This window comes from Leucoraja erinacea, chromosome 50 (assembly GCF_028641065.1).
Source record: "Leucoraja erinacea ecotype New England chromosome 50, Leri_hhj_1, whole genome shotgun sequence".
In the NCBI taxonomy this organism is placed as follows: Eukaryota; Metazoa; Chordata; class Chondrichthyes; order Rajiformes; family Rajidae; genus Leucoraja; species Leucoraja erinaceus.
In genome coordinates this window covers 1,177,179-1,189,839 of record NC_073426.1, presented here as the reverse complement: position 1 = coordinate 1,189,839, position 12,661 = coordinate 1,177,179, and the positions used below count along the sequence as shown (strand labels likewise).

Genomic DNA, 12,661 nt, shown 5'->3' with positions numbered 1-12,661 from the left:
GTCAGCAGCATGAAGTTCTTAGGACTACACCTGTCTGATGACCTGACGTCCACGGCCAACACCACAGCTCTGGTCAAGAGAGCCCAGCAGCGACTTCACCCCCTCCGAAGACTACGGAAAGCAGGCCTCCCCACCACACATCTACGGACTTTTTACAGGGGGACTGTCGAGAGCACACTGACATACGGCATCACTTCCTGGTTCGGGAGCTGCAAGGCGTACGAACGGCACCAACTGGACAGGATAGTGAAGACCGCAAGCAGGATTATTGGTGCTCCACTCCCCTTCCTGCTGGACATATACAAGAAGAGATGCATCAACAGAGCCATCTCCATCATCAAAGACCCTTACCACCCATCGCATGACTTTTTCACCATCCTCCCATCTGGGAAGAGGTACAGGAGCATCAGCTGCAAAACCAGCAGGATGCTCCTCAGCTTCTTCCCACAGGCTATAAGACTGTTAAATGAACTTTCCCCCCTGCCAAGTATCGCGCACAAACACCCCACACTGCAGCAGAGCCACTGTTGTGCCGCTGCCGGTCGGAACGGCTGTTGAATGTTATTGAATGTTATTAGAGGGTTAAATTGTTCATGACATGTATTTTAATTTTAATTGCTATTTATTTTGTAATGAAAACTGAATGGACACTGGTTGAGAAACGTTTTTTTTGTTTCCTCTGAGTATGCGAATACTCAGGAAATGACAATAAAGATTTACAATTACAATTACAATTACAACCTCTTGCCCAGAGTGGGGGAATCGAGAACCAGAGGTCATGGGTTCAAGGTGGAGGGGAATCTGAGGGGCATTAAGGGTGGTGGGTGTATGGAACAAGCTGCCAGATGTTGAGCCTGGGACTATCCCAACATTTAAGAAACAATTAAGACAGGGACATGGATAGGACAGGTTTGGAGGGATATGGACCAAACGCAGGCAAGTGGGACTATTGTAGCTTGGACATACTGGACGGTGTGGGCAAGTGGGCTGAAGGGCCTGTTTGCACACTATAACACGAAATGCTGCAGTAACTCGGCAGGTCTGGCACCATCTGTGGAGAACACGGATAGGTGACATTTCACAGTGTGCTGGAGTAACTCAGCATTGCAGGAATGGGCGACATTTCTGGTCGAGACTGAAGAGGGTCTCGATCTGAAACATTACCCATTCCTTCCAGCATTTTATGTCTACTTAAACAGTGCCTATCCACGTGGCGGTGTGCCAGTAGGCTGGAGGAGCGGGCAAAGGCCTTGCCAAAGAGCGGGCAGGTGAAGGGGCGCTCACCGCTGTGGGTACGCTGGTGCTGCCACAGACTGGACATGTGGGTGAAACCCTTGCCACACTCAGCGCACATAAAGGCTCTATCTCCGGTGTGTAAATCCGCTGGTGCTCCCGCAGCCCCCGTGCGCTCTTGAAACACTTGCCGCAGTGGGAGCAGCTGCTCACCAGCATGGGCTCACCGGAGATGCCACAACCCCCGCGAGCTGTCAAAAGCCTCACCGCAGTACGGGCGGTCGCAGGGCTGGCCACTGGTGTGCACGCGCTGGTGAGACAGGGCGTGGGAGGCCATGGCAAAGCGCTAAACACACAACGGGCTAGGGACGGGATGGTCGCCGGCGTGTACACGCTGGTGGAACAGCAGGTTGGAGGAGTTGGAGAAGCCCTTGCCGCACTGGGCGCAGGTGTAGGGGCGCTCGCTGGTGTGGGTGCGCTGGTGCTCCAGCATGCTGTCAGAGCGGGTGAAGCCCTTGCCGCAGTCGCAACAGGTGTAGGGCCGCTCTCCGGTGTGCAGACGCCTATGCACCGTCAGGTTCGTGGACGACTTGAAGCCTTTGCCGCAGTCGGAGCAGGTGAAGGGCCGCTCACTGCTGTGCACCCGCCGGTGCCGTCGTAGCCCCGACAACCAGGCAAATCTCTTGTCGCAGATGGAGCAGCGATAGGGCTTCTCGCCCGTGTGCATCCGCCGGTGGATCTTCAGCTCTTGTGCCCTTTTGAAGTCCATGCCACAGTCGGAGCAGCCAAAGGGCCTCTTGCCGGAGTGCACCTGCTGGTGGGACAGCAGCTTGGAGAAGTGGGTGAAGCCCTTGCCACACTGGGTGCAGGTGTAGGGGCGCTGGCCAGTGTGGGTGCCCTGGTGCTCCAGCAGGCTGTTGGAGCAGGTGAAACCTTTGCCGCAGTCCCTGCAGGTATAGGGCCGCTCCCCGGTGTGCAGCCGCCTGTGCACCTTCAGGATCGTGGACGACTTGAAGCCTTTGCCGCAGTCGGAGCAGGTGAAGGGCCGCTCACTGCTGTGCACCAGCCGGTGCCGTTGTAGCCCCGTCAACCAGGCAAAGGTCTTGCCGCAGGTGGAGCAGCCATAGGGCTTCTCGCCCGTGTGCACCCGCCGGTGCATCTTCAGCTCCTGCGCCCCCTTGAATTCCTTGCCACAGTCATAGCAGTCGAAGGGGCGTTCACCCGTGTGAACCCGCCGGTGGGTCTCCAGCCGGCTCGGGTACTGCCAGGTCTTGCCACACACGTCGCACTCATAACGCTTCTCTTTATTGTGCCCCGTCATGTGGTCCTCCACCGAAGCTTGGACCCTCGAAGCTCAGCCCGCACATTGAGCATATGCTGGGTCTCACCGGCCGGCGCCCTATGGCCGCTCACGTCCCCGTCTCTCTGTCCACAGCAACGGCTCCTAAACCCTGCAGGAGGGAACACAGAGGGTCAACAAGCTGGTAAACAGGACATTACTAACGCCTGAACATTACTAGTGCTCGAAGTGGGGGGCAGGAGGGGGTGAGAATGGGGGGGGTGAGGGAGGGGAGAGAAGGGGGGGGGGGGCGCACCGACCTGGAGGCGCTGAGCATCCGGGCACAGCGTCGAGCCGCACGTCTGCCACACGCACGACCAGCACCCTGACGTCACCCCAATCCGAGGGGGATGCCGGCAAAGCACACGGTTTTGGGGGTTCAGTATATGATGTGGATAGAGAACTGGCTGGCAGACAGGAAGTAAAGAGTAGGAGTAAACGGGTCCTTTTCACTGTGGCAGCCAGTGACTAGTGGGGTACCGCAAGGCTCAGTGCTGGGACCCCAGCTATTTACAATATATATTAATGATCTGGATGAGGGAACTGAATGCAACATCTCCAAGTTTGCGGATGACATGAAGCTGGGGGGCAGTGTTGGCTGTGAGGAGGATGCTAGGAGGCTGCAATGTGACTTGGGTAGGCTGGGTGAGTGGGCAAGTGCATGGCAGATAATGTGGATAAATGTGAGGTTATCCACTTTGGTGGCAAAAACAGGAAAGTAGACTATTATCTGAATGGTTGCCGATTAGGAAAAGGGGAGATGCAACGAGACCTGGGTGTCATGGTACACCAGCCATTAGAAAGTAGGCATGCAGGTGCAGCAGGCAGTGAAGAAAGCGAATGGTATGTTAGCAATCATAGCAAAAGGATTTGAGTATAGGAGCAGGGAGGTTCAACTGCAGTTGTACAGGGTCTTGGTGAGACCACACCTGGAGTACTGCGTACAGTTTTGGTCTCCTAATCTGAGGAAAGACATTCTTGCCATAGAGGGAGTACAGAGAAGGTTCACCAGATTCCTGGGATGTAGGACTTTCATATGAAGAAAAACTGGATAGACTCGGCTTGTACTCGTTAGAATTTAGAAGATTGAGGGGGGGATCTTATAGAAACTTACAAAATTCTTAAGAGGTTGGACAGGCTAGATGCAGGAAGATTGTTCCCGATGTTGGGGAAGTCCAGAACAAGGTTAAAGATAAGGGGGAAATCTTTTAGGACCGAGATGAGGAAAACATTTTTTACACAGAGTGGTGAATCTCTGGAATTCTCTGCCACAGAAGGTAGTAGAGGCCAGTTCATTGTCTATATTTAAGAGGGAGTTAGATGTGGCCCTTGTGGCTAAAGGGATCAGGGGGTATGGAGAGAAGGCAGGTACAGGATACTGAGTTGGATGATCAGCCATGATCAAATTGAATGGCGGTGCAGGCTTGAAGGGCCGAATGGCCTACTCCTGCACCTATTTTCTATGTTTCTATCACCCGGTGATTGGCGCTGAGTCACGTGGGAGGCGGCATGCATCATGGAAAGAAGCAAATATCCTATAGCGGAGCAAGATAGCTTACTCCTTACTTCTGCTATAGGATCTTTGGAAAGAAGGTCAGAGTGCTGGAATAACGCAGCAGGTCGAACAGCGTCTGTGGGGAACGTGGCCTTCCGCCGCCGCCAGGGGGCGCTACAGTCGCTGGACCAGCGACGCTGCACAGTGGCCTCCCGACGCCAAGAGGGCGCTGGACTTGGGAGGACTAGAGGCGCTGCACCGAGCCCTTCAATAGACAGGGGTCGCTGCAGGCAGAGAAACGAGAAACGTTGCGCCGCGGCCTCCCGACGCCAGGTCGGAGCCACAGTCGGAGGACCAGAGGGCGTCCCGACTTGACTTTCCCTCGCCCCGCTCGCCTCGGGTCGCCCTCGGGAAGCGAGGAAGGGGTGGGAAAAGGACGCGGGCCGAGTGGCGGCGCCTAATCCCACCTGAGCTCCCGGCGCTGTGAGGGAAGTCTCCTCCTGTCACGCCGCACGGACCCGCCTCACGTGACCGGCCACTGTGTCCCGCCCCCCCCACTGACGGGCAGCGCCAGCGGCCAATTGGAGCAGGTCCCACCGCCCCCGGCCGCAACGTCACAACGCACCAAGTCCCGCCCCCCACCGCATGTGACCGCGTCCTAAGATAGGTCGAGCCGTAGCCCCGCCCCTCGTAAACACTGTGCCCTCCGCCAATCGGAGCCGCCCATCCCGCCCTAGCAACGGTTGCCTTGGCGCGGCTAGCCCGCCCCCGCGGCTCCTGCACCACGTGGGGGGAGGGGGGCGGGAAGGGGAAACAATCACAGCAGCTGCAGAGGCTGCAAACCTGAGCTAAAACCGCAAGGGTGTGCAGACTACAAAATAATAATAATAATAATAATAATTTTATTTATAGAGCACTTTAAAAACAAACATAGCTGCAACAAAGTGCTGTACATCACTAATCATTGACAAAAAAGTTAATACACACCAAAAATAATAATCAAAAGAAATAGTAGGAAAAGACACATGTAGAATAAAGAAACATCAAAAACACCACAAACAGAAGCAAAGCCTCAGGCATGGTCAAAAGCCAGGGAGTACAAAATGTATTGTATTGTATTGTATATCTTTATTGTCATTTCCTGAGTATTCGCATACCCAGAGGAAACAAAAAACGTTGCTCAACCAGTGTCCATTCAGTGTGCATGAAAAATAAATAGAAATAGAAAAAAATACATGTATCATGAACAAATTTAACACTCTACTAAACATTCAACAGTCGTTCCGACCGGCAGCGGCACAACAGTGGCTCTGCTGCAGTGTGGGGTTTGTGCGCGATACTTGGCAGGGGGCAAAGTCCATTTAGCAGTCTTATAGCCTGTGGGAAGAAGCTGAGGAGCATCCTGCTGGTTTTGCAGCTAATGCTCCTGTACCTCTTCCCAGATGGCAGGATGGAGAAAATGTCATGCGATGGGTGGTAAGGGTCTTTGATGATGGAGGTGGCTCTGCTGATACATCTCTTCCTGTATATGTCCAGCAGGAAGGGGAGTGGAGCACCAATAATCCTGCTGGCGGTCTTCACTATCCTGTCTAGTTGGTGCCGTTCGTACGCCTTGCAGCTCCCGAACCAGGAAGTGATGCCGTAGGTCAATGTGCTCTCGACAGTCCCCCTATAAAAAGTCCGTAGGTGTGTAGTGGGGAGGCCTGCTTTACGTAGTCTTCGGAGAGGGTGAAGTCGCTGCTGGGCTCTTTTGACCAGAGCTGTGGTGTTGGCCATGGACGTCAGGTCATCAGACAGATGTAGTCCTAGGAACTTCATGCTGCTGACCCTTTCCACATCAGCTCCGTCGATGTGCAGAGGTGTATGGTGTTGTTTCCCCGCCCTCCTGAAGTCAACCACCATCTCCTTAGTTTTTCCCACGTTAAGAATGAGGTTGTGGGATTTGCACCAACCTGTGAGCAGCTCCACCTCCATCCTGTACGCCGATTCATCATCGTCACTGATGAGACCCACCACTGTTGTGTCATCAGCGAACTTGTTGATGAAGTTGTTATCTAGTCTGGCAGTACAGTCGTGTGTCAGCAGACTAAACAGAAGGGGGCTTAGGACACAGCCTTGGGGTGAGCCAGTGCTCACGGCTATGGTTTTTGATGTGTTTTAACACTGGATTTGAAGATGGACAGTGAGGGGGCCTGTCTGATGTGCAATGGCAGGGTGTTCCAGAGTGCCGGAGCAGCAACAGAGAAGGCTCTATCCCCTCTGAGCCTTACGACTAGACCTCGGTACCTCCAGGAGCAGCTGACCTGAGGGACCGGGCAGGAGCTTATGGGTGGAGCAGCTCAGAGAGGTAAGACGGGGCGAGCCCATTCAGAGATTTAAAAACAAATAACAGTATCTTAAAATGAACTCGAAAGTGCAGTAATTCAGCGGGATGGGCATCGTCTCTGGAGAGAGGGAATGGGCGGCGTTTAGAGCAAAGATCCTATAGCAGAGCATATATAGGTCTTTGGTTTAGAGGTTGAGACCCTTCCTCAGAGTCGCAGGAGAGATATAGACGATGGAGTGGAAAGCTTTTACATAGAAACATAGACAATAGATGCAGGAGTAGGCCGTTCGGCCCTTCGAGCCAGCACCACCATTCAATAGAGAGGTTTCACGGCAGTCGTGCCACGACCCATGACCCGTACTGTTGCTATGCAACGCCAAGTGGATTACACGCGATGAACTGCAGGTAGGCACTTACCATAGTTTCCAGTTAAAACCCGCTAAAATTGTCAATTTTTGCACTGTAAATAATTATGGAAATCGGGATAAGCGTGTGAGACATTTAGCCTACTTCAGAATTCCAAAAGTGAGGAGAAATGACGGTAGATAGAAGTGAGAGCTGAAGGGACAACAACAGACAGAGTGCTTGGCGAACATTGGCCGTTTGCTCACTGCATTTCATCAACTAAGGCAGTATTTGTGTTTTTTCTTGATTCCTTTGGCATCTAAAAAGTTTCAGAAGTGATCAATCTGGCTGTATAATTTTAAAATCGCCTATGGTTCTCAAGTGGGTTTTTACATACAAAAAGAAAACTTCTCTGAAGCAAAATTTACAGCAAGATTTATCACTTCTGTGACATATTAGATACCAAAGGAATCAAGAAAAACCACAAATAATGCCTTACAGTTGATGAAATGCAGTGAGCAAATGCAATAATTCCCAATATTTGCCAATATCTGCACGGCCAATGATCGCTAAGGACTTTAGCTGCTGTTGTCCCTTCAGCTCTTGCTTCTCTTTACCTTCATTTCGCTTCACATTTTGAATTCTGAAGTTGGGCACATGTCTCTCACACTTACCCCGACGTACACAATTTTTTTACAGTGCAAAAATTCAACATTTGCTCGTTTTTTAACAGGTAGGAAAGTACACGTTTCTTGCATTAATAACATATACCGGAAGTTACGGATGTCTTCCAGATGGATTGAGTGGCTCCATGCATCAAGCCCTATGATCCAGTGACCTTACGTGCACACCCCCTATATGATCACGGCTGATCATCCACAATCAGCCAGTTCCTGCTTTCTCCCCATATCCCGTGATTCCGTTAGCCCGAAGAGCCAAATCTAACTCTCTCTTAAAAACATTCCAGGGCTTTCAACATGGGTGAGAGTTGGGAGTGAGAAATTGCGATAGACCAAGGCCAAAGGCGCGTGCATTTTTCAGCATGTAATTGTGCAATCTGATGCATATGGTGCACATAACCTCAGCACATTCCTTGAGCACACGTCCTGGGATGTTGTCGGGTCCGACTGCTCTCCACGGGTTGACCTGAGACAGGATTCTCCTTGTGTCCATTGAGTCTATGGTCAGGACTGGCTGGTCGGTTTGTAAGCAAGGGCTGGCTCTCCCCTTGGGTGTGGTGTTTGCTGCATCCCTTGTTTGGATTCCCTTCCACATCCTCCTGGTGTCTCCTGTGTCACAGAGGTGTCCCTGGATTTTCCCCGCGTAGGCACGTTTCGCTGCCCTGATTCCTTTTTCCAGTGCAGTCCTGGTAGATCGAAGAGCGGCTGTGTTACCGGCTCTGTAGGCTGCATCACGAGCCCTCAGCAGCGAGCGCACCTCTGCTGTCATCCATGGCTTTTCGTTTCCACGTGCAGTGAAGGTTTTCATGATAGTGACATCCTCGGTGCACTTGGCAATGTAGCTGGTTACAGTCTCTGCGTACTCCTCGATGTTGATGAGGTCATCATAGGATGCTGCTGTCCTGAACGCATCCCAGTCAGTGTGCAGGAAGCAATCCTGCAGTGCCGAGGCTGCTCCCTCTGGCCAGACCCTGGTGTGTTTTCTCTCCGCTCTGACTTGTTTTTGCAGAGGTCTGTAGGCTGGTGTTAAAAACACTGAAATGTGGTCCGAGTGGCCCAGGTGAGGGCGTGGGGCTGCCTTGTAAGCCTCTGGGGTGTTGGTGTAAACCAAGTCCAAGATGTTCTCTCCCCTGGTCTCAAAATCCACATATTGCTTGAATTTTGGGAGCACAGTCTTAAGGCTGGTGTGATTAAAATCCCCGGCCACCACAATGAAGCTATCAGGATATTTGGTCTGGAGCTCACTGATGGCGTCATGCAGAGCTCCCAGTGCTTCGTTGGCCTTAGAATTTACATTTGCACTTGGAGCAACATATACAGCCACAACAAAAACAACGGAGAATTCCCTCGGCAGATAGAAAGGCCGACATTTCACGATGAGCAATTCTATCAGCGGAGAGCAGTGTTTCCCGGCTTTCGTAGCGTTCACACACCAGTCCTTGTTTATGTACAAGCACAGGCCTCCACCTCTGCTCTTACCAGAGCTAGCTGCCTCTCTGTCCGCACGGAACAATGTCATTCTCTCCAGCTGTATTGCCGTGTCCGGGATATTGCCGTGGAGCCATAATTCCGTGAAAACAAACACACAGCAGTCTCTTGTATCCCTGTGTGTTGTCTTGAGAAGACGCAGTTCGTCAAGTTTGTTGTCCAGGGAGCGGACATTAGAGAGGAGAAGCGAGGGCACTGCAGGTCGGGTGGGGTTGGCTGTTAGCCTAGCGTGAATGCCTGCTCTTTTCCCCCGTCTCCGCCTCGTGTAAGAGCCTGCTCTTTTACCCCGTTTCTGCCTCCTCTCACACCGCTTGCGTCTCCTCCTCCTCCTCCTCTCTCTCCTCTCCCGCCTCCTCTCTCCGGTCGTAGTCATATCTGGGGCCGATATGTTTGGCTCCGCAGCCGGTAGTAGTAGTCCATAGCGGCGTATTTGGTCTAAATCGCACCAAAACGCGCCCGTACTACTACCGTGGTTTGCCCCGATGTTTAGGAGCATGTTCCTGCAGTACATATACCTTGGACAGACTGGACAAAACACACACTCACTTTTTAATGCTCCGACTATCTCCCGAGGGGCCGCTGCGACTGTGCGCGCCGCCATCTTGGAACATATCGATCTGGTGCACATAACATCCCAGGACGTGTGCTCAAGAAATGTGCTGAGGAGTTAGCAGATGTGCTAACAGACATCTTTAACATCTCCCTTAGTCAAGCCATTGGCCTCACATGCCTCAAAACTTCCATAATAATCCCCATAGCGAAGAAACCAGTGGTTGCCTGCCTAAATGACTACCCCCCTGTCGCCCTGACCCCAATAATAATGAAGTGTTTTGAACGCCTGGTGAAACCCCACATTACTGCCAGCCTCCCCTCATCGTTAGACCCCCTCCAGTTTGCCTATCGCCCCAACCGTTCTACAGAGGATGCCATCTCTACCACGCTGCACACAGTAACCATATAACCATATAACATATAACAATTACAACACGGAAACAGGCCATCTCGACCCTTCTAGTCCGTGCTGAACACATAATCTCCCCTAGTCCCATATACCTGCGCTCAGACCATAACCCTCCATTCCCTTCCCGTCCATATAACTATCCAATTTATTTTTAAATGATAAAAACGAACCTGCCTCCACCACCTTCACTGGAAGCTCATTCCACACAGCCACCACTCTAACACTAAAAACAATCCAGTCCCTGATGGAACAATATAAATAAATAGTTAAAAGCTGGTAAAACACAACATTAAAATACAATAAACCACTCATAAAAATGTCCGGGGCAGCTGATTTGAGTGGCCAGTGCCAGTTATTAAAGTGGCCAGTGGCAGTTATTAAAGTGTCCGTGCCAGCCGCAGAATCAAGTGGCTGAGTATAGAAGTTGGGATGTAATGTTAAAATTGTACAAGGCATTGGTGAGGCCAATTCTGGAGTGTGGTGTACAATTTTGGTCGCCTAATTATAGGAAGGATGTCAACAAAATAGAGAGAGTACAGAGGAGATTTACTAGAATGTTGCCTGGGTTTCAGCAACTAAGTTACAGAGAAAGGTTGAACAAGTTAGGGCTTTATTCTTTGGAGCGCAGAAGGTTAAGGGGGGACTTGATAGAGGTTTTTAAAATGATGAGAGGGATAGACAGAGTTGACGTGGAAAAGCTTTTCCCACTGAGAGTAGGGAAGATTCAAACAAGGGGACATGACTTGAGAATTAAGGGACAGAAGTTTAGGGGTAACATGAGGGGGAACTTCTTTACTCAGAGAGTGGTGGCTGTGTGCAATGAGCTTCCAGTGAAGGTGGTGGAGGCAGGTTCGTTTTTATCATTTAAAAATAAATTGGATAGTTATATGGACGGGAAGGGAATGGAAGGTTATGGTCTGAGCGCATGTATATGGGACTAGGGGAGAATATGTGTTCGGCACGGACTAGAAGGGTCGAGATGGCCTGTTTCCGTGCTGTAATTGTTATATGGTTATATGGTTATGTTGAGGGGTGTATGCTTTGGCTGCGCCCTCCTGAAGTCGACAACCATCACCTTCGTTTTGTCGACATTTAATTCTAGATTATTTTTGCCGCGCCAGTCCACTAGTTGTTTTACTTCCTCCCTGGACATTGATTCGTCCTCTCCACTGATGAGTCCCACCACTGTTGTGTCATCCGCGAATGTTATGATCTTATTGTCCCTGAATCTGGCAGCACAGTCATGTGTGAGCAATGTGAACAACAGCGGGCTGAGCACACAGCCTAGAGGGGAGCCGGTGCTCAGCGTGATCGAGCCTGAAGTGTTCTTGCCAACACGGACTGACTGCGGTCTCTCTGTCAGAAAGTCCAAGATCCACTGACACAGGGTGGTGTTGAGGCCCAGCAGGGTTAGTTTCTCCACAAGTCTCTGTGGGATAATGGTGTTAAACGCTGAGCTGAAGTCAATGTACAGGATTCTGGCGTATGTGTTATTGGTTTCCAGATGCGTGAGTACTGTTTGACTAATCTTCTTGAATTTTTTGAAGATGTTACTCGGGAAATTGATGAGGGTAAAGCAGTGGATGTTGTGTATATGGACTTCAATAGGGCCTTTGTCAAGGCAGCGGCTCGACTATAGTCGTCCGCCTTTTATTTTGTCTTGTTAAATGTATGTTTTGAGCTTAATTTTAATTCTTTTTTAGCTGTGTATATGTTGGGGGTGGAGGGGGGGATGTGGCGGAAACCGTTAGTCACTTCCCTGTACGGGGACCCGACTTTTTCCCGGTCGGGTCTCCGGTGTCGTTGGGCCTAACATCGTGGAGCCTGTGGCAGCATCTGGCCGGGACCAACCTGAGGGTTCCAGTCGCGGAGCCTGCGGACCTGACATCGTGGAGCTGGCCGTCTTCGGAGCGGGGAGAGCTGTGGTGGTGCTCGGCTGCGACCCGACTTTGCCGCTTCGGAAGCTACGGCCGCAAGCCCGGTGGACGGTAACATCGGGAGCTCCAGGTCCCTGGTGGGACACGGCTTTTCGCAGCTCCAGCAACAGCAACTTCTCCCGCTGTAATCACAGGGTTGAAAGGACACAGAGCGTGGCCTAACATCGCCCGGTGCGGTTTAGTGGCCACGGGGCTTACCATCGCCCACTGGGGGCTCCAACATCAGAGTCCCAGTTAGCCTAGACGCTGCAGTTGGACCGCGGGTGAAGAATAAAGGGAAGAGATAAGACTTTGCCTTCCATCACAGTGAGGAGGTGTTGGAGACTCACTGTGATGGATGTTTATGTAAACTGTGTTAAGTGTGTGTCTTGGGTTTTTTTGTAATGTAAAAAACTGGAGTAAATGTAATTTTGTTCAAACCTAGGTTTGAATGTCAATAAATAGCATTCCATTCCATACCTGGCTAATAAATAGATAATAGACAATAGCTGCAGGAATGGGCCATTCAGCCCTTCGAGCTAGCACCGCCATTCAATGTGATCATGGCTGATCATCTACAATCAGTACCCCGTTCCTGCCTCCTCCCCATATCCCCTGACCCCGCTATTTTTAAGAGCCCTATTTAGCTCTCTCTTGAAAACATCCAGAGAACCTGCCTCCACCGCCATCTGAGGCAGAGAATTCCACAGAATCACCACTCTCTGTGAGAAAATGTGTTTCCTCATCAATTATGGAGTATGGTGCACAATTTTGGTCGCCTAATTATAGGAAAGATGTCAACAAAATAGAGAGAGTACAGAGGAGATTTACTAGAATGTTGCCTGGGTTTCAGCAACTAACTTACAGAGAATGGTTGA

The 12,661-nt window shown here is 51.1% G+C and overlaps 1 protein-coding gene across 2 annotated transcripts; it reads right to left on the bottom strand.

Annotated features, from left to right (window-relative positions):
• Positions 1-583: 583 nt before the first annotated feature.
• On the bottom strand, positions 584-4,666 carry LOC129715064 (zinc finger protein 551-like). 2 transcript variants are annotated; one of them, XM_055664904.1, is made up of 2 exons: positions 4,535-4,666; positions 584-2,684 (listed from the first exon to the last, which is right to left on the bottom strand). In XM_055664904.1, the coding sequence occupies exon 2, from the start codon at positions 2,552-2,554 to the stop codon at positions 1,580-1,582; it is 975 nt and encodes a 324-aa protein (XP_055520879.1). In that variant the 5' UTR covers positions 2,555-2,684; positions 4,535-4,666; the 3' UTR covers positions 584-1,579. The 2 variants fall into 2 exon arrangements, with proteins under 2 accessions (XP_055520879.1, XP_055520880.1); XM_055664905.1 differs by lacking the exon at positions 4,535-4,666 and adding an exon at positions 4,139-4,522.
• Positions 4,667-12,661: the final 7,995 nt, after the last annotated feature.

Bases quoted from the DNA above. Each gene is read 5' to 3' on its own strand.
- LOC129715064 (XM_055664904.1), bottom strand. From the start codon at position 2,554: ATGACGGGGCACAATAAAGAGAAGCGTTATGAGTGCGACGTGTGTGGC.